The sequence below is a fragment of the Schistocerca americana genome, chromosome 1 (assembly GCF_021461395.2).
Source record: "Schistocerca americana isolate TAMUIC-IGC-003095 chromosome 1, iqSchAmer2.1, whole genome shotgun sequence".
NCBI lineage: Eukaryota > Metazoa > Arthropoda > Insecta > Orthoptera > Acrididae > Schistocerca > Schistocerca americana.
In genome coordinates this window covers 817,925,064-817,950,299 of record NC_060119.1, presented here as the reverse complement: position 1 = coordinate 817,950,299, position 25,236 = coordinate 817,925,064, and the positions used below count along the sequence as shown (strand labels likewise).

At 47.4% G+C, this 25,236-nt stretch overlaps 1 protein-coding gene across 2 annotated transcripts in view; it reads right to left on the bottom strand.

Moving 5' to 3' along the window:
- LOC124546137 (solute carrier family 22 member 7-like) overlaps positions 1-25,236 on the bottom strand; it is a 92,692-nt gene that overhangs the window by 54,100 nt on the left and 13,356 nt on the right. For both annotated transcript variants that reach the window (XM_047125014.1, XM_047125015.1), the window contains exons 3-4: positions 16,223-16,450; positions 9,254-9,411 (exon numbers count right to left, since the gene is read on the bottom strand). In XM_047125014.1, coding sequence (XP_046980970.1) covers positions 9,254-9,411; positions 16,223-16,450 — 386 coding nt within the window. The remainder of the gene's footprint in view (positions 1-9,253; positions 9,412-16,222; positions 16,451-25,236) is intronic.

The following is a 25,236-nucleotide window of genomic DNA, read 5'->3' as shown; positions in this document are numbered from 1 at the left end:
TGTCAAATGAGACAATCGCGCATGACGCTGAGCCTCATAAACCCATCTGCTCTGTATTCCTTGTCGAGTTCTGACACAACAGAATGTTTCTACTTAATAAACGAAGTATAACACATTATTCTCACAGACCATTGCCATTCAAATGTTATTTCTGAATGAGGAAACTACTGCACAATCTTTCCTTAGAATGGGAGAACATTAATAAAGTCGACAAACTGGAGGGACGGATTCCTGACTAGAAATAGAGGAAAAAAGGTCCTATAAACATGTGTTCGGAAGTGCATCGTTGCTATGGTAGATGGCACTGACGAATGAAAGTTTCTCAGACCATGTGCGGTGTGTTTCTTATGGGTTGCAGGCTGTGTGATTGAGGCAACATATTGTAAGCAGAAGAATGGTCCGGCATTCATGTTGGGAACAAACCGAGATGGTGATTGTGTACGGCCAAGCAGCTGGAAACGGCCGAGAGGCAGAAACTAGCTCTCCAAATCTGGTGCACGCACAGTTCGTCTGTCCGAAAGGATCCATGATCACAGAAACGCCCAAAAAGGGCTTGAAATGTTGTGTGATGTGGCTGGTGTCTGTGAGAGTATTTGTTTTGCCACAGCCGTGCTGCATCTCGACAGTTTCCATCTGCTTGGCTGTACACAAACACCATCTTGGCTTGTTTTCGACATGAATATCGGGCCCTCCTGCTGCTTACAGTACTCTGCATCAATCAAACAACTTCCAACACACAAGAAAGGCGCGGCAGGTTGTCAGAGGAACTTTTATTCGTCAGCGCCATCTACCGTGGCGCATGTTCATAGACCTGTCTTCCTTAATTTCCAGTCGAGTACAGTCTCTGCAGTTGGTCGTTTTTATTAATGTTAACTCTGTAAACGAAACATAAATGGCGTTACTCCTATCTACTTTGAGCGACTGCGCTGAAATGCTAATCATTTGCACATCCAAACGTCTAGTACACTTCAATCCAATTTGAAATCTGTTGCATGCTGACATAATTGCATTGCACTTTTAATGAGCAGCAGAATAATTAATCAGTCGCATCTCGGGAGGTACTCTGATAGGATACCGCCCTTCGATTGTGCCATTCCAGCACTAATCGAAGCACTAGGTTTTCAGGTGCCAGCCAGCCAGCCGAGCAGCAGCGGTCCAGCCAAGCAGCAGCAGTCCAGCCGAGCAGCAGCGGTCCAGCCAAGCAGCAGCGGTCCAGCCGAGCAGCAGCGGTCCAGTCGAGCAGCAGCGGTCCAGCTGAGCAGCAGCGGTCCAGCCGAGCAGCAGCAGCAGCAGCGATCCCGGCCAGCAGCAGCGGTCCCAGCCGGCAGCAGCGGTCCAGCCAGCAGCAGCGGTCCAGCCAGCCAGCCCTCCAGCAGCACCGGCAGCAGCAGTGGCAGCAGTGGCAGCAGCAGCAGCAGCAGTAGTGAGAGCAGCGGACCCGGCCCTGTCGGCAGCAGCAGCAGCAGCTGTGGCGTTCCTGCCAGCCGTCGCCGTCGCCAGCACCAGCAGCATGGGACTCTGGTCTTTGTCCGTCTTTGTCCTGTGCTTTTTTGTTTATCCCTGTCATCATGTCAGCCCCCGCCACCACTGCCACTACTACCATCACTGCCATTGTGTACACGTCGCCCTCCACCGCCACCATCACCATTGCATGGTGTGCCCAGTCACACCCCCCTCTTTCCATCCCTCCTCTTCTCACTCTCCCTTCACCCTCGCCCTTTGTTGCCCCCTCTCCAGCTTCTTCCTCCCGCTCCTCTCCCTCTGATCCATTCCCCCCACTCCCCCAGCCTGTCACTGCAGCTCCAACTAGGGCGGTGACCCATCGGGCCACTGCCCATGCCCAACTCTCCCCATCGCCTTCGCCATCACCAACATCACCGCCATCACTGTCGCCATCACCGTTGCCTTCACCGTCACCATCTCTGGCGCAGGGACCTGCCCCTTCCCACCACCTCCCTATAGCTGCCGTCCCTCATGTCATCACCCACACTTCTGCCGCCATTAAACGCCCTAGTGGCACCACCACCTCCTCCGCTCCCAAAAAGGCCCCACCCCATCCTCCTTCCCCCCACCCCCCAGGATTCCATGTATATCTCCCCGCCTGGCCCTGCTCCCTCCGCCTCCTCCTCCTCCTCCTCCCCCATCTTTATACAAATACCTCCTCTCCCGTCCCAATCCTTCCCTTCTCAAGGCCTGTAATCTCTCCCTCCTCCTCCGCCAACACATCCCTAGTGCCCCCATCTCCGTCCTCACTCCCAGACGGGATTCCGTTCTCATCTCCTCCTGCAGCCCCACCCTCCATACTGACATCCTCTCCAACCTTCCCATCACCCGTTTTGGCCCCAACGCCTCCCTCACCCCTGCTCCTTCTCCATCTCCTACCCGCCAACCCCGACCCCCGCATCGCCTGCCGACCCTCACCGCCATGATCACTCAGCTTAGTCCTGATGATCACGGAGGAGGAGGTGTTGGCGGAGCCCAAGGCGCATCCCACACTGGAGTTGCAGGCGGTCCGCCGCATTTTTAACTCGGCCGGCCCCACCCGCCTTATGCGGGTTTTCTCCGAGGGCGCCCCCTCCATTGACCGTCTCCTGAAGGAGGGTGCCCTCCTCTTCAACCAGCGCTATAAGGTCGACCCCTCCCATTCCCCTCCTCCATCCCTGCGCTGCCAGAGGTGTCTGCGCTATAACGCACACCCAACAGCCGAGGGCCGCAAGGCCCCTCCTGCCCACACTGTAGGCAAGCACACTTCCTGTGGCAGTGCCCTAACCTTCAATCCCCTCTCTCCTGTAATACCTACAATCTCCCCCATCCCACCTACTCCCAAAATTGTAAGGCCCGACCCCCTCCGACCACTCCTGAACTCACCGTCCCTGTCCGTCCTGTGGATGCCCCGACACCTCCTGGCAATTCCCTTCGTCCCCCCCCCCACCGCTGAGGACATCATCAGGTTCCTCACCATTGTCCTACAAAACGTCCACCCTTTCCAGCGCCCTCACACCCTCCAACAGGTCTCCCTTGCCACCCATTCCGTCTTCCACCTAAATATGTATGCAACCTACTCCCACAACCAGGCCCATTTCACCTTCTCCCATCTCGACACCCTCATCTAAATCGCTGTCATGGCGCGTCAGCACCGTATCCTGTTCAACAACATCCGTTCCCTTCCCACCAACAAGAACCTCTTCATGCACACCCTTGCAACCCACCACGTGGATGCCTTCCTCCTCAATGAAACCTTCCTCCAACCCCACCACACTGTCCCCACTTCACCCTACCTTCTCCACCGCTCTGATAATCCCCTCCCGATTGCGCGTGCCGGAGTTGCCATTGGCCACCATTGCCAGATCCTGGTTCAGCACCAACCTCTCCTTCCCGACCCCACCGAACAACTGATCCTTAGTCTCTTCTTCCCCGGCCTTACCATCACCTGCGCCACCATCTATGTCCACCCTAACACCCCTATTCCTTTCGACTTCCTCTCCCACATTGATCATACCTTCTCCCACATGATCGCCGCCGACCTCAACATCCATAGTCGCTCCACCACCCAGTTAAGGCAGTGGCATTGGTTCCTCTCCACCCTCCAAGGCGACCTCGCCCTCATTCCCCAGCACACCCGCCCCGAATCCAACTCCACTCCCGATGTCATCCTCTCCTCCCCCAACCTCCTTGGCCGCATAGCGGTGGATGTCCTGGACCCCATTGGTAGTGACCATCTCCCTGTCCTCACCATTTCAGACGGTCGTCGCTCCCGCCCCGACCCTCGTAATGACCCTCCCCTGAAGTATGTCCATGATTATTCCCGTGCCAACTGGAATGCCTACTGGGATACCCTCTCCACCCAGGTCGAAGGCCACCCCTTCACCTACCACCACCCTGACGATGTTACCCATGCCACCTCCTTTCTCCAGCAGACCTTGTCTGAGGCTGTGGAGGCCCACGTCCCTAGTGTCGCCATCCACTCCTACCGTCCTAGCTTACCCCCACAGGCTGTCCTCCTCCTCCATGAATCCCACCGTCTCTACCATGCCTTCATCCACATGCTTGACCCAGACACACTACGACGCCACTGGCAACTCCAGCGACACATCCAAAACTTGCTCACGGCTAAGAAACGCCGGGACTGGCAACAGACATGCACCCGTTTAAACGCTACCCTACCTATAAACTCGTCCAATTTCTGGTCAGCCTTCCATCGCCTTACCGGTACTAAACCCTCCCCCTACTATCCTCTTCTCCATGATGATCACCCCTTTCCTGACACCCTTAGTAAGGCCAATCACTTTGCCTCCTACCTTTCCGATGTCTTTTCCATCCCCAATGATCCCCAGTTCGATTACTCCCTCTTCCCGGATGTCCGCGATCAAACTGACACCTCTGACCCCCCTCGCACCTGGTTTCCAGTACTTGGACAGCACTGCACACACGGAACTCAATGCCCCCATCACTACACAGGATCTCATTGCTACACTCCGCACAAAACGCAACACTGCTCCTGGTCACGATCGCGTCACCTACCGCCATCTTCGTGAAGCTCCTGTCTCTTTCCTCTCCACTCTGGCCAGGCTCTACAATGTAGTCCTGTCCACCGGCTACTACCCCGACCTGTGGAAAACCTCCCATATCCTGATGTTCCTTAAACCCGGTAAACTGCCATCCGCCATCTCCTCCTACCATCCCATCAGTCTGACCTCGGTCTTCAGCAAGGTCCTGGAATCCATCCTCACCCGATGCATCCACCAGCATCTCTGCCAGCATCCGCCTCCTTCCCATTACCCAATGTGGCTTTCGACCGTCCTGCTCTTCTGATGACCTTCTCCTCTACCTCACTCATCTCCTTCCTGAACAGCTAAATTCCCATCGCTCCACAATCTTCCTCTCCTTGGACCTCTAACGTGCCTATGACCGCGTATGGCATTCCGGTCTCCTCTTCAAGCTCCAAACCTTCGCCCTTCCCATCAATTACGTCCGTCTGATTGGGTCCTTTCCCTCCCACCGACCTACCTACATCACCATCCATAACATGGATTCCTACACCTTTTTTCCTTCCGCTGGTGTGCTCCAAGGCTCCGTCCTCTCTCCCCTTCTGTACCTTTTGTATACGACGGACATGCCGCCGCCGTCACCCCCTGTCCACCTTCTCCAGTTTCCCGATGACACCGCCTTCCTTTCCCTCTCTTCCACCCTGCAGCGTTCCCAACAACTTCTCCAATCCCATCTTGACCGGTTCACTGCTTGGTGCAACCAGTGGTTGCTCAAGGTCAATCCCTCCAAAACCCAGGCGATCATTGTAGGCAAAACCACCCCTTCCTTCCACCTCCTTGATTTCTATCTCACCATCTATGGCCGTCCTATCGCTCTGACCCCCACCCTTAAGTACCTTGGTGTCACCCTCGACCATCGCCTCTCCTGGACGCCCCATCTCCGGACAATCCAAGCCATGGCACACTCCCAACTCTGTCTCCTCAAGCTCCTTTCCGGCCGTACGTGGGGTCTGGACCCCTCCACCATCCTCCACACCTATAAATCCCTCATCCGCCCTATCCTCTGTTACGCCCATCCTGCCCGGATCTCCGCCCCCCCCCCCCCTACCTTTTAAAAATCCCTTCAGATCCTTGAACGCCATGCTCTCCACCTCGCCTATCGCATCTGTCTCCCCTCCCCCACGCGGATCCTGTATGACCTCATTCCGTTCCCCCACCTCCTCCTTTTCCTTGAACAGATACGGATCCTGTACACCTCCCGAAAACTCGATCCTCCTCACCCGCTTGTCTCCCCCATCCTCTCCCATCCCCACCTGCTGCCGCGCCTGTATTCCCACATCCCACCCAGTCTCCATCTCTTCACCCTCCTTACCCTCTCCCAAGGTGGCATCCGCCTGCTCCCCCTCGCTGATGATGTCCTCCTCCGCTCCATATACCCCTCCTACCAACATTGATCGTCCCTCCCTCTTCCTGTGTTTATTCCTTTGGGCACCCTCCCTCCCTCCTCCATTTCTCCCCACTACTCCCCCCAGGCTTCCCCTCCCCTGTCCCTCTACTCCTCTTCCCATCTCCTCAGCCATTGGCATCTTTGTTCTCCACTCTCCACCCCCCCTCACCATTCTTCCCCTCTTGGCAGGTCCCCAGACTCGCACACACTACGTGGACTTTCGCGCGCCGGAGATCATCGCCATCAGTGTCTCGTGTGTGCCGTCGTGTTTAGTGTTCAGTGTTCACCGCCGCAATCCATTGTTCACCTGTGCCATCGCCATCTTCAGTGTTTGTGCGTCGTGTCAACAGTTTGCAGTGTGGATTATCGTCGAGTGTGAACGGCTCCGTGTTTGTCTTTATGTGTCTACTGCTTTGTTGCCCACCGTTCTGTAACTTATGTGTATTCTCTCTGTTTTTTCTCATTGTGTATTCTATGGCTGAAGAGCAGCGTAGAATGCTGCTGACAGTCTGCCTGTTATACAGGTTTTAAAATAACAATAAAGAAAAAAAAATTAATCAGTATGTACTAACACGTCAGCTTAAGTACTTTTAAGACAGAATTAAGTGATTCTTTGTAAGTCATAGTTACTTAATTTTTCGAAGTTTATCAAAGTGCCTTGGTAATGAAGGACCAAGCAAGACTCTGGAGTTATTAAGAAGGTGCATGTGTATTTGGGTTGGGCAGGTTTCATGTCTTCAACCAGCCATCCTGATCTACGTTTTCTGTGCGTTGCTTCAACCCCAATTTCACTAATATGATTTTAATCGTTACCGATTTCGGCTGTTCATCCTTCATGTTCAGAAACCATTTGCTCCTTAATACTTATGGTTTCTGGAGATGGTCACGTTTGACCAGATACGTCACCGTTAAAGGTCTGCTCCTGTAGTTCTGTCTAGACGGAATACAAATTAACATGGTTCAAATGGCTCTGAAACTATGGGACTTAACTTCTGAGGTCATCAGTCGCCTAGATCTTAGGACTACTTAAATCTAACTAACCTAAGGACACCACACGCATCCATGCCCGAGGCAGGATTCGAACTCGCGACCATAGCGGTCGCGTGGTTCCAGACTGTAGCGCCTAGAACCGCTCGGCCACTCTGGTCGGCCAAATTAACATGTATCAGTCACTTTTCTCCATGGACAGGCTGTCGTTTTCTCGATTGGACCAGAGGCCGGAATGGTTCCTCGGAAAAGGCCATGACCAACTTCCTGCCCTACGTTCGTACATCACGGGTATAGTCCGAACGGCGGAAGAAGAGTCCTTACCGTTAAAGTGGGTTTCAATGGGTTGCTACTTGCATCAATATAACCAATCACGTAACGGGATTTTGTGTACGTCTCCATGGGGACACCTCTGTGTTTCAGTAGATATCTAAACGATTACTGTTTTCAGTCACGCTTCGGTAGCGCCAGCAGCGTCTTGTGCATGGCAATTCAAAGCTGGCATTAGCGCTGCCAGCTCAAAGCACTCTTCTTTCGCGATTCAGAGCTCCATCTCTTTCGACTATGATGTTAGTAGAACGTCGAGTCCTAGCTGTTCTTTCCATTTATAACAAAATAGGAGTTTTCAGGAAAGGTATGGGAAATTATTTCTTTAGGGCTCTCGTACTTTACCATAACTAGCACAGAAATTAGAAATTTGTGGTAAGGTCGGCTACTGAGGGCATCGGTTCCTAACCGTACACACTACATAATCTAACTTAAACTACACTACTGGCCGTTAAGATTGCAACACCACGAAGATGATGTGCTACAGACGTGAAATTTAACTGACAGGAATAAGATGCTGTGATATGCAAATGATTAGCTTTTCAGAGCATTCACACAAGGTTGGTGCCGGTAGCGACACCTACAACGTGCTGACATGAGGAAAGTTTCCAACCGATTTCTCATACACAAACAGCAGTTGAACCGCATCGCCTGGTGACACGTTGTTATGATGCCTCGTGTAAGGAGGAGAAATGCGTACCATCATGTTTCCGACTTTGATAAAGGTCGAATTGTAGCCTATCGCAATTGCGGTTTATCATAACACGACATTGCTGCTCGCGTTGGTCGAGATCCATTGACTGTTAGTAGAGTATGGAATCGGTGGGTTCAGGAGGGTAATACGGAACGCCGCGCTGGATCCAAACGGCCTCGTATCACTAGCAGTCGAGATGACAGGCATCTTATCCGCATGGCTGTAACGGGTCGTGCAGCCACGTCTCGATCCCTGAGTCAACAGATGGAGACGTTTGCAAGACAACAACCATCTGCACGAACAGTTCGACGACGTTTGCAGCAGCATGGACTATCAGCTCGGAGACCGTGGCTGCTGTTACCCTTGACGCTGCATCACAGACAGGAGCGCCTGCGATGGTGTACTCAACGACGAACCTGGGTGCACGAATGGCAAAACGTCATTTTTTCGGATGAATCCAGGTTCTGTTTACAGCATCATGATAGTCGCATGCGTGTTTGGCGACATCGCGGTGAACGCACATTTTAAGCGTGTATTTATCATCGCCATACTGCCGTATCACCCGGCGTGATGGTTCGGGGTGCCATTGGTTACACGTCTCAGTCACCTCTTGTTCGCATTGACGGCACTTTGAACAGTGGACGTTACATTTAAGATGTGTTACGACCCGTGGCTCTACCCGTCATTCGAACCCTGCAAAACCCTACATTTCAGCAGGATAATGTACGACCGCATGTTGTAGGTCCTGTACGGGCCTTTCTGGATACAGAAAATGTTCGACCGCTGCCCTGACCAGCACATTCTCCAGATCTTTCACCAAGTGAAAACGTATGTTCAATGGTGGCCAAGCAACTGGCTCGTCACAATACGCCAGTCACTACTCTTGATGAACTGTGGTATCGTGCTGAAGCTGCATGGGCAACTGTACCTGTACACGCTCTGTTTGACTCAAGGCCCAGGCGTATGAAGGTCGTTATTACAGCCAGAGGTGGTTGTTCTGGGTACTGATTTCTCGGGATCTATGCATCCAAACTGCGTGAAAATGTAATCACATGTCAGTTCTAGTATAATATATTTGTCCAATGAATACCCATTTATCATATGCATTTATTCTTGGTGTAGCAGTTTTAATGGCCAGTAGTGTAACTTACGCTAAGGACAACACACACACACCCATGCCCGAGGGAGGACTCGAACCTCCTACGGTGCGAGCCTCGCGAAGCATGCAAGACGACCCAGACCACGCGGCTACCCCGCGCGGCTACTAGCACAGACTAACTAGCATAAGTTAAATAAAGGTGTTGTACGTACTGAACACGAGAGGTGCCTGGAAGGTGGCGGCATTGGTGGCGCTGGCGAGCAAAGTGACGGCGAAGAAGAGCGGGTAGATGGACGCCGTGCACGCCATCAGGCAGTGTGTCACAGCGGAAGACACCGCCGACAGGAAGAAGGTGGGCCGCCGGCCGTACCTGCGCCGCACAACACACACCTCCCTCAGCCGCAGCCGCTCACCGGCCTCACACAGGCTCTGCACATGTCTACCTTATATACTGGGTTAACACTAACTCTAACGATAACATGTCGGCGGTTGTTCACAGATATTTTCTAAACATTTTCGTGTAAAAGATCTTTGGTCTCTTGTGATTCGTTGCAAAGCAGTAATGTAATTATGACTTGTTCGGTTTGTTACCCCGACAACTTTTGTTTCTCTCAATATATCTTCCCAAGAGTACAAAAGCCTGATTATGAAATCACTGAAGCGTGCAACACAAAACATAGAGTACTGCAACAATCCTCTGATGTTAAACTGCTGCGACATCTTTGTCAGGAACAGCTGAGTACAGCGTCGTCGTAGCACTCTTCCTTTGCATCCACACATGCGATGCGAATCGACCAAATCTTCGTCAACAGATCTAGCCACACTATTGCGAATCACTGGTAACGTCCAACTCACATTCCGAATAAACAACAATTTCTGTTGCTGACAAGTCAGATATATGTACAGTATTTAACAATCATTTTCTGAGCATTGTTGGTGAATTAAATAAAAACTTGGTATCTACAGGAAATCATATAACTCCCTTGGAAAATGCCTTTCCAAGATAGATGTCTGAAAAATTCCTCTGTGATACTGACAAGGGGGAGATTGAGTCAATAACTAAATCACTGAAGACTTAGGACTCTCATGGATATGATGGAGTGCATAGCAGAATATTAAAGTACAGTGTTGCACATGTTAGCCCTATACTCCTATACTTAGTCATATTTGTAATTTTTCCTTTAAGGATGGTCAGTTTCCTGAACGATTAAAGTACTCAGTAGTAAAGTCGCTTTATAAAAAGGGAGAAAGGGATAATGAGACAATTTCAGGCCTGTTTCTATGCCATCAGTGTATTCTAAAATTATTGAAAAGGCTGTGTATGTAAGGATAATTGATCATTTTATATCACATAACTTGCTGTCAAATGCACAGTTTGGCCTTAGAAACCGTTTAACAACTGAAAATGCTATATTCTCTTTTCTCATTGAGGTTCTAGATGGATTAAACAAAAGGTTTCGAACGCGAGGCATATTTTTTGATTAAACTAAGGCCTTTGATTGTGTTGATCACAAAATATTGCTCCAGAAGTTAGACCATTACGGAATACATGGAATAGCTCACAATTGGTTCACCTCTTATTTTAACAACAGACAGCAAAAGTGTTGAGAATGTGTGTGATGTGGGGTCTGAGGGGACGACAGTCAGATGTGGGGTGCCTCAGGGATCAGTGTTGGGGCCACTCCTGTAACTTATTTATTTAAATGATACGCCCTCTAGTATAACAGATAATACTAAACTGTTTCTGTTTGCTGATGACACTAGCTTGGTAGTAAAGGATGTTATGTGCAACATTGGCGCTGTTTCAAATAGTGCAGTTCATGACAAGTTCATGGGTTGTAGAAAACAAACTAACGCTAAATCACAGTAAGACTCAGTTTTACAGTTGCTGACACACAATTCAACGAAACCTGACGTTTTAATTTCACAGAATGGGCATATGATTAGTAAAACTGAACAGTTTCACGAGGTGTTCAGATAGATGGCAAACTTTTGCGGAAAGCCCACGTTCAGAATCTTTTTAGTATTCCAACGGCATCTGAAGTAAGTGAACGTTTGACACGAAAATTAGTCTACTCTGCTTATTTTCATTCGCTTATGTCGCATGGTATTATATTTTGGGGTAACTCAACCCTTTCTAAACCGATATTATTGGATCAGAAACGGGCTGTTTGGGCAATAAGTGGTGTATGTTCGCGAACCTCTTGTCGACCTCTATTCACTAGTCTGGGTATTTTGACATTGCCCTCTCAATATATATATATATATATATATATATTCTTTACTGTCGTTTCTCGTTAACAATTTCAGTTTATTTCCAAGAATTAGCAGCTTTCACTCAGTTAATACTCGGCAGAAATCCAATCTGCATTTGGATTGCACTTCCTTAACTTTCGTGCAGAAAGGTGTGTAGTGTACTGCTGCACCCATTTTCAGTAGCTAGGACAAGAATTCTAAAATCTTAGCAGTAATCCATGAGCTTTCATATCGAAACTGAATGGTTTCCTCATGGGTCATTCCTTCTATTCTGTCGAGGAGTTCCTTGAAAAATTAAGTCGATTCTTATGTTATATTGTTGATTTTGTTTACTTAAACTTATGACTTGACTTTTTTTGGGTTCATAAACATTTCATTTTATCTGTTATTACTTTTACGTTGTAATTTAATGTACTGACACATTCCATGACTTTGCAGATTTGCTCTCAGTTTGGTCCTACGAAACTAGACGTGTAAATAAATAACAAAGTGGCAGCACTGAATGCAAGGTTGAGGGCGAACAGTAGAGCAAATAGCCAACTGAGGGTGAATGGAAGAGATTTTTTTCCAACCGAGTCGCAGTGAACATTCCATTGACGTTTCCTCTGTTGTGCAGATACTTTCAATAATAAGCAGATACATGTACGGATGGGAGTTGGTAGTCAAACGCAAACAATCCGAAACGGTTGCAAAAACAGACATAATGTCTGATGGGATAGCAGCAATCAGTGATTATACAATGTTACTTACAATCTGTCTTGATTGCAAAATTTTTATTCATATGACCGGTTTCGGTTCATCCAGATACATTTGCAGATCTGATATTTCGGTTACAGGAGTAACCCGTCAAATCCAGCAACTTTCACATGCTGCCTCACATGTGATGAACCGAAACCGGTCATATGAATAAAAATTTTGCAATCAAGACGGATTATAAGTAACTCCGAAACGGGCCAACGCAGACTACAGGTCTGCTTTCCCGAAATAGTCAGAAAATATCCCTGAGAAACCTCCGAAATTTCGTCAGTGGAGTTGGGGTTCACGTTGTACGTACAGTGCCTCTATACAGCGCATCATCGCACAACGGAGACTTCTTCCCAATACCGGCGTTTTTCTCTACCACTGAAATCACGTTACAACGAAAAAAACTTAATTGTACGGTTTCATGTATTTCGTATGGGAACAGCAGCCGCCATCACTGGTATCTGAGACTATCACCTGTACTCAAAACTCTTGTTTCGTGGTTGAAATTCACAGGATGATACAGTTTCCAATCATCTGTCTTTAATTTTGCTATTTGTACGAACAATACGTTATGAATTAAGATTTCAGCTTGAGAAATCCGTGTGATTGTCCATTCATGTCTTAATATGAAATTATTTAACCATCTACTCGATAATGTGTTTTTTGTACAAACAGTGAAAATAGCGACAGATGATTGTACTATGTCAAATATACATTACTGGCCATTAAAGTTGCTACACCACGAAGATGACGTGCTACAGACACGAAATTTAACCAACAGAAAGAAGAAGATGTGATATGGAAATGATTAGCTTTTCAGAGAATTCACACAAGGTTGGCGCCGGTGGCGACACCTACAACGTGCTGACATGAGGAAAGTTTCCAACCGATTTCTCATACACAAACAGCAGTTGATCGGCGTTGCTTTCTGACATTGATAAAGGTTGGATTGTAGCCTATCGCGATTGCGGTTTATCGTATCGTAACATTGCTGTTCGCGTTGGTCGAGATCCAATGACTGTTAGCAGAATATGGAATCTGTGGGTTCAGGAGGGTAATACGGAACGCCGTGCTGGATCCCAACGGCCTCGTATCACTAGCAGTCGAGATGACAGGCATTTTATCCGCATGGCTGTAACGAATCGGCATCTAATCCGCATGGCTGGAACGGATCGTGCGGCCACGTCTCGATCCCAGAGTCAACAGATGGGGACGTTTGCAAGACAACAACCATCTGCACGAACAGTTCGAAGGCGTTTGCAGCAGCATGGATTATCAACTCGGAGACCATGGCTGCGGTTACCCTTGACGCTGCATCACAGACAGGAGCGCCTGCGATGGTGTACTCAATGACGAACCTGGGTGCACGAATGGCAAAACGTCATTTTTTCGGATGAATCCAGGTTCTATTAACAGCATCATGATGGTCGCATCCGTGATTGGCGACATCGTGGTGAACGCACATTGGAAGCGTGTGTTCGTCATCGCCATACTGGCGTATCACTCGGCGTGATGGTATGGGGTGCCATTGGTTACACGTCTCGGTCACCTCTTGTTCGCATTGACGGCACTTTGAACAGTGGACGTTACATTTCAGATGTGTTACGACCCGCGGATCTACCCTTCATTCGATCCCTGCGAAACCCTACATTTCAGCAGGATAATGCACGGCCGCATGTTGCAGGTGCTGTACGGGCTTTTATGGATACAGAAAATGTTCCACTGCTGCCCTGGCCAGCACATTCTCCAGGTCTCTCACCAATTGAAAACGTCTGGTCAATGGTAGCCGAGCAACTGGCTCGTCAGAATACGCCAGTCACCACTCTTGATGAACTGTTGTATCGTGTTGAAGCTGCATGGACAGCTGTACATGTACACTACATCCAAGCTCTGTTTGACTCAATGCCCAGGCGTATCAAAGCCGTTATTACGGCCAGAGGTGGTTGTTCTGGGTACTGATTTCTCAGGATCTATGCACCCAAATTGCGTGAAAATGTAATCACATGTCAGTTGTATAATATATTTGTCCAATGAATACCGGTTTATCATCTGCGTTTGTTCTTGGTGTAGCAATTTTAATGGCCAGTAGTGTAATCAGAAAAAATCCCTGAGAAACCTCCGAAATTTCGTCAGTGGGGTTCGGATTCACGTTGTACGTACAGTGCCTCTATACAGCGCATCATCACACAACGCAGACTTCTTCCCAATACCGGCGTTTTTCTCTACCTCTGAATTCGCGTTTCAATGAGAAAAACTTAATTGTACGGTTTCATGTATTTCGTTTGGGAACAGCAGCCGCCATCACTGGTATCTGAGACTATCACCTGTACTCTAAACTCTTGTTTCGTGGTTGAAATTCACAGGATAATATAGTTTCCAATCAGTTGTCTTTAATTTTGCTATTTGTACCTACAATACGTTATGAATTAAGATCTCATCTTCAGAAATCCGTGTGATTGTCCATTCATGTCTTAATATGGAATTATTTAACCCTCTACTCGATAATGTGTTTTTTGTACAAACAGTGAAAATAGCGACAGATGATTGTACACTACTTGCCATTAAAATTGCTGCACCAAGAAGAAATGCAGATGATAAACCGGTATTCATTGGACAAATATATTATACTACAACTGACATACGATTACATTTTCACGCAGTTTGGTTGCATAGATCCTGAGAAATCAGTACCCAGAACAACCACCTCTGGCCGTAATAACGGCCTTGATACGCCTGGGCATTGTGTCAAACAGAGCTTGGATGGCGTGTACAGGTACAGCTGCCCATGCAGCTTCAACACGATACCACAGTTCATCAAGAGTAGTGATTGGCGTATTGTGACGAGGCAGTTGCTCGGCCACCATTGACCAGACGTTTTCAATTGGTGAGAGATCTGGTGAATGTGCTGGTCAAGGCAGCGGTCGAACATTTTCTGTATCCAGAAAGGTCCGTACAGGACCTGCAACGAGCGGTCATGCATTTGGGTTTCGCAGGGATCGAATGAAGGGTAGAGCCACGGGTCGTAACACATTGAAATGTAACGTCCACTGTTCAATGTGCCGTCAATGCGAACAAGAGGTGACCGAGACGTGTAACCAATGGCACCCCGAACCATCACGCCGGGTGATACGGCAGTATGGCGATGATAAATACACGCTTAAAATGTGCGTTCACCGCGATGTCGCCAAACACGGATGCGACTACCATGATGCTGTAAACAGAACCTGGATTCATCCGAAAAAATGACGTTTTGCCATTCGTGCACCCAGGTTCGTCGTTGAGTACACCATCGCAGGCGCTCCTGTCTGTGATGCAGCGTCAAGGCTAACAGCAGCCACGGTCTCCGAGCTGATAGTCCATGCTGCTGCAAACGTCATCGAACTGTTCGTGCCGATGGTTGTTGTCTTGCAAACGTCCCCATCTGTTGAGTCAGGGATCAGGACGTGGCTGCACGATCCGTTACAGCCATGCGGATAAGATGCCTGTCATTTCGACTGCTAGTGATACGAGGCCATTGGGATCGAGCACGGCGTTCCGTATTACCCTCCTGAACCCACAGATTCCATATTCTGCTAACAGTCATTGGATCTCGACCAATGCGAGCAGCAATGTCGCGATACGAGAAACCGCAATCGTGATAGGCTACAATCCGGCCTTTATCACAGTCGGAAACGTGATGGTACGCATTTCTCCTCCTTACACGAGGCATCACAACAACGTTCCACCAGGGAACGCCGGTCTACTGCTGTTTGTGTATGAGAAATCGGTTGGAAACTTTCCTCATGTCAGCACGTTGTAGGTGTCGCCACCGGCGCCAACCTGGTGTGAATGCTCTGAAAAACTAATCATTTGCATATTACAGCATATTCTTCCTGTCGGTTAAATTTCGCGTGTGTAGCACGTCATCTTCGTGGTGTAGCAATTTTAATGGCCAGTAGTGTAGTATGTCAAATATAATATTAATAATTTCGACAGAACTCCCCTTCTTTCCTTTTTTTCGTTTTATCTGTGTTGTGAAACAAATTTTGGGGTTCAGACGTAACTTCTCTGATTACTTGATTAAAGTTTTTTCATTGGCTAAAGCGGTCTTCAGCTAACAATACTTGAGAAACTTAACACGCTAAAGCTTCGAACAACAATATGATTAATGGAGAAACAAACTGACAGTAAATCTGACTTACAGGTCGCCCATGCGAGCGAAGGCGAAGGTGCCAACCACCTCTCCCAGCTGGCCGAAGGAAAGCACGTTGACGGCGCGCAGCCGGCGGTCGCACACCCAGTCCTCCTGCGATGGAGCCGTGCGCGAGAACCACGTGCGGTCGTAGTCCCAGCCCTGCTGGCAGGTCACAGGCTCCCCGCCGCTCGAGTTGAACATGAGGCACTGCTCGAACGAGCCGTTGTCCGCCCTCCTGCACAGTCGTCACCAGTCCGCATCACTTCTGCTTGTGTTGGTGGTGAGATACGTCATCAAGCGATTTTTGGACGGCTAATTGATGATGATATTTTACATTTACACTGAAGCGCCACAGAAACTGGTATAGGCATGCGTATTCAAATACACAGATATGTAAACAGGTAAAATACGGCTCTGCGGTCGGCAACGCCTATTTAGGGCAACTAGTGTCTAGCGCAATGGCAGGTTACAGGATTTAACTGAGTTTGAACGTGGTGTTATAGTCGGCGCACGAGCGGTGGGACACAGTTTCTCCGAGGTAGCGATGAGGCGGGGATTTTCCCGTACGACCATTTCACGAGTGCACTGTGAATATCAGAAATCCGGTAAAACATCAAATCTCCGACATCGCTGCGGCTGGAAAAAGATCCCGTAAAAACGGAACCAACGACGACGGAAGAGAATCGTTCAAAGTGACAAAACTGCAACGCTTCGGCAAACTGCTGCAGATTTCAATGCTGGCCCCATCAACAAGTGACAGCGTGCGAACCGTTCAACGGAACATCACCGACGTGAGGTTTCCGAGCCAAAGGCACTCTTGTGTACCGTTGATGACTGCAGGACACAAAGCTTTATGCCTCGCTTGGGCTCGTCAACACCGATATTGTACTGTTGATGACTGTAAACATGTTGCCTGGTCGGACGAGTTTCGAATTGTATCGAGCGGACGGATGTGTGGGGGATGGACACAGCCTCATCAATCCATAGATCATGCATGTCAGCAGGGGACTGTTCAAGCTGATGGAGGCTCTGTAATTGTATGGGGGGTGTGCAGTTGGAGTGATATTTGACCCCTGATACGTCTAGATACGGCTCTGACAGATGACACGCACGTAAGCATCCTGTTTGATCACCTGCATCCATTCCTGTCCATTGTGCATTCCGGCAGACAATGCGATACTCCACACGTCCAGAATTGCTACAGAGGGCTTCAGGAACACTCTTCTGAGTTTAAACACTTTTGCTGGCCACCAAACTCCTCAGATATGAACATTATTGAGCATATCTGGGATGCCTTGCAACGTGCTGTTTAGAAGAGATCTCCACTTCATCTTACTCTTACGGATTTATGGATAGCTTTGCAGGATTTATGGTGTCCGTTCTCCCCAGCATTAGACATTAGTCGAGTCCATGGCATGTCGTGTTGCCGCACTTCTGCGTGCTCGAGGGGCCTTACACTTTATTAGGCAGGTGTACCAGTTTCTTTGGCTCTTCATTGTATAATTTGAAATACATACTATGTAGTAATAAATAGTAGCTTACTACATATTAGCCGACCAGACAAAAAAATAATTACCACCAAGTAAGCCGCCTGTAGATGTGACCATCAAGAACACTCTGTCTTTCATAGAATAAATTCTCTTAATATTCTGTCTTTATTTCTTATGGTGCTATATATCTCAGAGTTGCTCGCCCCTTGCTCGATGTATCTTCTCTTTCATCTGGACCTTCCATCGTCTTGATCGCCTTGCCTGCAGTCTCTTACCTTCGAGCCGGCCGCATTGGTCAAGCGGTTCTAGGCGCTACAGTCTGGAGCCGCGCGACCTCTACGGTCGCAGGTTCGAATCCTGCCTCGGGCATGGATGTGTGTGATGTCCTTAGGTTAGTTAGGTTTAAGTAGTTCTAAGCTCTAGGGGACTGATGACCACAGCAGTTAAGTCCCATAGTGCTCAGAGCCATTTTTTTCTTACCTTCGATATTGCCTTGGATGATCATCTTTCCCATGTTATCTCTGTCATCGAACTATGTGACCAAAGAACTGCACGATTTGCTGGATACAAATACTGGACAACCTCTTCTCCGCCATCAATTCTTCAGCAATTGATTTGGTTGGTCCGTTTGCTCAGGCACGATATTGTCAGCAAGCTCAGATACGTCCGCATCTCAAAAGCATCAGTTCTTTTCCGGTCCCATTCTCTTATTCTCCACGGATCAGCAACATAAACGAAAACTGGAAACACCAGAGATTTCAGCATTCTCAATTTGGTATGTGGTGATTAGGACTCCCTCTTTCCAAATCACTGTCAGCTTCGATGCAGCATCCCTACCCAGAAAAATTCTGTGTCATATTTGCTGTGTAGAACACCCATCTTTCTGAACCATGAGTGCACATAGACAAAGTGATCAACTTCTTCATACTCTGCCAGTACGCTGGTAGCTGGTAGTGACTCTGTCTGTTATCATGATCGTGATCTTTTACCCATTAATTGACAATCCGGGTTTCTCACTTTCTCTCTTAGCTACACCCCCTAGTCCTTTCATTTCCGTTGTGGTTCTGTAAACAATGTGTCGTCGTCAGCAAATTTTAAATAACTGGTTCTTCGTCTTCCAATTCAGATCCCACCAGTCCAGACACGAAGAAGAAGAGACTCCACAAGCTTCACCAGGTATTCTGCATCAAATTCAAACTGTTCATTGATGATTAGACCCCAAAGAGCTACCAAACTACTACAATGTTTACTGCTATTTTCCACCTGCACTTCCAAACAGTCCGAGATACTTCCTGTGGGATTACGACTGGGTGATTTAGTTGTGTAATCGAGATGTGATAGGGTGCCTGAGTGTTCTTCATACCAGGAATGTAAGAGAGCCATCTTTTTAACATGGTAACTGTGAGTTTGGAAGACTGGAGTATCCTTAAGTCGTCATCTCACAGGCCGTGGCATTCAAGGTGCGCCGGCCGTCGTGGCCGTGCGGTTCTAGGCGCCTCAGTCTGGAGCCGCGTGACCGCTACGGTCGCAGGTTCGAATCTTGCCTCGAGCATGGGTGTGTGTGATGTCCTTAGGTTAGTTAGGTTTAAGTAGTTCTAAGCTCTAGGGGACTGATGACCATAGATGTTAAGTCCCATAGTGCTCAGAGCCATTTGAACCAAGCCATTCAAAGTGCAACGCGCTGACTTGATCTCGGCTATGTTGCTGGACGCTCAGAAATGATTAGACTTGTGCATACGTTACGTGCCCTTCAACGTGGTATACGCGACTGCAGCACTCTCCAGCAGCAGTATGCGCATCAACTACACTATACGCTAAACAGGAGTTCTCAAAATGAACAAGTGTAATCTAGCTGATATCCTTTAAGCCGCCTCACTCAGGACGCGGCAACTGAATCGAAGTGGATCTAGATGCTAAAACCAACCACACGAGATACAGCACCCGCATTGGACATGCTGGTTAATGCCATTTGCCTGTGTACCTAGGTGATTTGTGACTGCAGCGCTCTCCAGCGGCAGATGTCGGCTGTATCTGGCTAGAAAATTACACAGTTTGTTCACGAAACGGACAGGCACAATATTCATACATTAGCTCTATTAAAGCGCATATTTCCTCCCTTGTCTAAATCAGACAAATGTCACGGTGGTTCCTTTGAAAGGGCAGGGCCGCCTTCCTTCCCATCCTTCCATAATCCGATAGGACCGATGATCTCGCTGTTTGTTCCCCTCCCACAAATCAACCAACCCACCGATCTCCCTTGTCCATATGCCAGTCATGTTGTTCTGTCTGCAGAATACGTAAATAATAAGTTCAATATCCATAAACGTGTTATAATACAAAAAGGAAAGTTTCATGTCCAGTCAGTAAGAATGAAGGGATATTTATGTTTCCTTGCAAATAGTGCGGTACAAACATAGAATAATGTTCCACATAAGGGAAGAATTATTTCAACATTTTCATTTTTCTGTAAAATACTAAGACCATTCTTATTTTATCACTGTTAACATCATGTAGCAGAATCACTAGAACATATGAAACAAAAGATTTGAAAGAAGAAACTGCAAAATATCTTACTGCAAGTAGTGGAAGCTCTGTTGGAGATACAACCAACTAAACAAACTTACTCCTCACGGAGAGCACATTCGTATTTAAATAATTTCGATTGTTATAGAACATACTTCCGTCAAATCAATAAGAAAGTATCATAATTTCTTTGGATGTAGTGAGACCTGAACTACCTACACATCACGCAGCACATTGTAATTCTGTGTCTATTCATTACACTACGTTGAACTTCCGTAATATATTGTCTATGGGATCAAAAGTATCCGGACACCTGGCTGAAAATGTCTTACAAGCTCGTGGCGCCCTCTATCGGTAATACTGGAAGCCAGTATGATGTTGACCCATCCTTAGCCTTGATGACAGCTCCCATTCTCGCAGGCATACGTTCAATCAGGTGTTGGAAGGTTGCTTTGGGAATGGCAGCCCTTTCTTCACGGACCGCTGCACAGAGAAGAGGTATCGATGTCAGTCGGTGAGGCTTGGCGAGAAGTCTTCGTTCCAAAGCATCCTAAAGGTGTTCTATAGCATTCAGGTCAAGACTCTGTGGAGGTCAGTCCATTACAGGGATACTATTGTCGTGTAACCACTCCGCCACAGGCCGTGCATTATGAACAGGTGCTCGATCGTGTTGAAAGTTGCAAGCGCCATCCCCGAATTTCTCTTCAACAGTGGAAAGCAAGAAGGTGCTTAAAACGTCAATGTAGGCCTGTGCTGTGATAGTGCCACGCTGAACAACAAAGAGTGCAAACCCCCTCCATGAGAAACACGACCACACCATAACACCAACGCCTCCGAATTTTATTGTTGGCACTACACACGCTGGCAGATGGCGTTCACCGGGCATTCGCCATACCCACACCCTGCCATCGGATCGCCACATTGCGTACCGTGATTCGTCACTCCACATAACGATTTTCCATTGTTCACTCGTCCAATGTTTGCGCTCCTTACATCAAGCGAGGTGTCGTTTGGCTTTTACCAGCGTAACGTGTGGATTATGAGCAGCCGCTCGACCATGAAATCAAAGTTTTCTCACCTCCCGCCTAACTGTCATAGTATTTGCAGTGGATCCTGGTGCAGTTTGTATGGTCTGGATAGATGTCTGCCTGTTACACATTACGACCCTCTTCAACTGTCGGCGGTCTCTGTCAATCTGCAGACGAGGTCGGCCTGTACGCTTTTGTGCTGTATGTGTCCCTTCACGTTTCCACTTCACTATCACATGGGATACAGTGGACCTAGAGATGTCTGGGGGTGTGGAAATCTCGCGTACAGACGTATGGCACAAGTGACACCCTATCACCTGACCACGTTCGAAGTACGTGAGTTCCACGGAGCGCCCCATTCTACTCTTTCACGATGTCTATTGACTCCTGAGGTCGCTGATGTGGAGTACCTGGCGGTAGTTGGCAGCACAATCCACGTAACATGAAAAACGTATGTTTTTGGGGGTGTACAGATACTTTTGATCTCATATGACCATGTCTTGTATGTTACCATCTCCTGAAGACTTCAGCTGCAGATATGTTACTAATTGACATTTACTTATAACAAATTGTACCAAGAAAAATGCCTATTTAAGGATCTTCAAGTGCTCTTGTCTTCAAGCGGCGTACTTTAATAACGTGCAAGTTACAACTCGCAAATTCTTTAACCAGCAATGTGATGTTAGCCGTCATTTTATTACAACAAATCGTACCAGTAACAACAGGTTTTCGACAGACCCTCAATTTTCTGGTACGTTGAAGCGGCATATACGAGGCCTGTTCAGAAAGTAAGCTCCGATTGATTTCCAAATTGAAACCACAGTGAACATCAGAAATGTTTTACTTGTAACAATTAGCTACACCTTTCAGCTACTTCTCTACGTAGTCGCCGTTCTGACTTAGACTTTTGTCATAGCGTTGTACCAACTTTTCAATAGCCTCATCATAGAAGGCAGCCGCCAGTGCTTTCCGCCAATTCTCCACGCTGGCCTACACCTCGTTGTCTGTGTCAAAATGTTGTCTTCAAAGACAGCGGTTCATGTGACCAGAGATGAAACTCAGGGGGAGACAATTGCGGACTGTATTGTGGGTAATCTCACATTTCCATTTGAAAACGATGCAGGAGCATCTTCATTGCCCCTGCAGAATGCGGCTGAGAATTGTCTTGAAGAAGAAACAGCACGACAGTTATGTAATGTTAGCTGCATAGCTTCAGGCGAAATTTCTCACCAGGCCCTCGTACTTGGCGGCAGACACTATTTTCTAGACATCTTTACGCACTCACTGCGAGCTCAGAAATGAGAAGAGCGACGTGATGCTAACTGGGGTTATACTAGAGACACTACCCAACACATCTGTGCAAAGCATTATCGGATTTTCATAGTCGTTTCCATTTCACGACCGATCGGAGCTTACTTTCTGAACGCCCCTCGTATTAGTAGAACGTAATTTATAATATAAAACACACCAAATATGGCCTTCAGCTGAGAGCCATTATGGCTTCTCGCGACTACGTACTGAAAAGAGGTAGCCTGCAAGTGATGAAGGTGCCGTTCTTCCGCCTCACTGGTCTACGTTCGAACACGTGTTAAGAGTATTATCATGCTTGATATTTCTATGCACGTTCACAAAACTCGCCAGCTTGCTCTTTCCACACTATGACGTCGGAAGCTCGGCACGCTCAACGTTGATGTTGGAATGCTCGGTCCGTGTGACGACAGCTTTAGCATGCGCATCACGAAGATGAAGAAGGAAGGGCAACACTTGGGTGACCGAGAATTTTGAAATAAGCATCCCTGTGTTCACGGGAACCTGAATGAGTGTGCCCTAAAACGACACAGTGCAATGCTTAGGACACTGGACTCGCATTCAGGAGGACGACCGTCCAAAATACCTATCCGGCCATCCAGATTTAAGTTTTCTGTGTTTTCCGGAAGTCGCTCCAGGCCAGTACCGGGGTGGTTCTTTTGAAACTGGCACAACCGATTTCCTTCCCCATCCTTTTCTAATCCGAGCTTCTGCTTCGTCTTGTGAGCATACAAGCTGTGGGGGGAGATTAGAGCGGTAGTTTCCCGCCGCAGAGCACGTGGCTGGCGGTTGCTACGGGGCCGTGGCGAGTGGCTAGCGTTTGCGCGGCCTTGGAAAAAACTGAGCGCGAGCTAGGCAGGGGAGCGCATCGTAGCGTTTGCACTCATGGAGGAATTTATATTCCAGAGAAAAACTGATAAAAACAAAACTAAGAGTGACACGAAAGTGCGAGTTGGCACTCATGGACAGAAAGTTATGTAAAGCTAAGTTATCTAGATGCGTCACAAACATATATAATAGTTTAAAAGTTATTGTTGTCTTAACAATTGTAAATTTATGAAAGTTCAAAAGCTAATATCTCGGCAATGCATTGGCCGACTAATATAAACAAAGTGTTTACGGATACGGCTAGTAGAGCTGCATCGAACAGTCATAGCCGATTTAGCGTAGACTATGCACCGTTTTTGAATGAGAGGTCGGAATATGGGATTCGACTGAGAGAAACCGTTTTTGCTAATAAATAAATTTAAAGACACCAAACTAGTGGCAGCATTCTAATGTTTAAAGAGGTAGATGAGTTATTAAATACGTATTTTTATTTGTTTGTTTGTGTTTAGTATAAAAAGTCCGGGAAAAGCAAAATCACGCCACAAGAACATAATTTGTGGAAAAACGGTGATAGATACAAAAAAAATTGGACTTTAGATTGTTATTGCCCGGAAAATTTCCATATGTTTCAATGTATCATATATGTTTTTGTGTATGGTTTTAGAATATTCGTAATTTTTTATTCAAACGTTGTTTTGAGTTATGCAGTCGTTTCGTGGGTGCATAGGGTGGTCATCTTTGAGGACAGTTGAGTTTGAGCGACGCTAAGAGCCGAACGTGCCGCCCATTTGGGGGTAGTATTGGGTTGCTAGCCACGATCGGGGACAAGTATGTATGTAGCGACGTTCGAAAACGATCAAGTTGAGAGCGATATAGTGGTTTAGGACAGCAGACACCAGCGTATTTTGTGAACTGTGAACAGACTGTCGAGTGCCGTGATCGCGACATTTGAATTGTATAGTGCATTGTTGTAGCATGAGTTATTAACGGCCGCCCTTACGTAAGAGCCCCTCAGAGTGCATTTTTTGTTTTTAGTCAATATACTGAAGACTAATCATGGAAAAATAGAAATAAACTGCTTGTTCACATTATAAATCAACGTGAGTGACTCAACATTTTTAAATTTCACTGTAGTACCTGCCTGCATTGTTTTTTTATATTTTATTTCAGCTTGAAAATTGAGTTTACGACAGGTGTGACCTGGAACCTTATGACGAAAAACGTAGCCAAACACTGAGATCAGCCACATTTTTGAGCCGCTCAATTTAACTGAATGTTGAGTGTAACAAAGATATATATTTTCTTGCCATAGCACGTGGGGGCTCGAGCCAGACTATTCAATCTTCAGTCGTAGTGCCCAGTACCATCGTAGTCTCTACTGACTTCACTGTCAGCGGGACGTCAAACTATAACTTCTTTCCTTAAAACACGACAGAACAGTCTTACGTCACAACTACAGCCAGCTCACATTGCGAGTTAAACGCCAAATTGGGCCGTCGGTGCACTCGATCCCTTGCACCACTTGAAAAGAGATGGGATCGTGACTCGTCACACCAGATTAGACGTCTCCAGTCAGCTACTGTCCAGTTTCTGTGTTGTTTGGTCTATTAAAGTCGTGTACATTCACTTGTAGCTGTGGTATATGACACTTTGCAAGGCACACGACTCCAAATGTTCGATGTATGCAGTCCTCTTCGCAATATCCACTCAATAACTGATTGGATTACAGGTCTGGATTACGTCAAGGCCTCTCTCATTGTTTTATGGCGATCCAATGTAGATTAAAAGCTCATTCTGAAAATTATAGAATTAACCTTCGTACACACAAGTCACATTGACGTTTT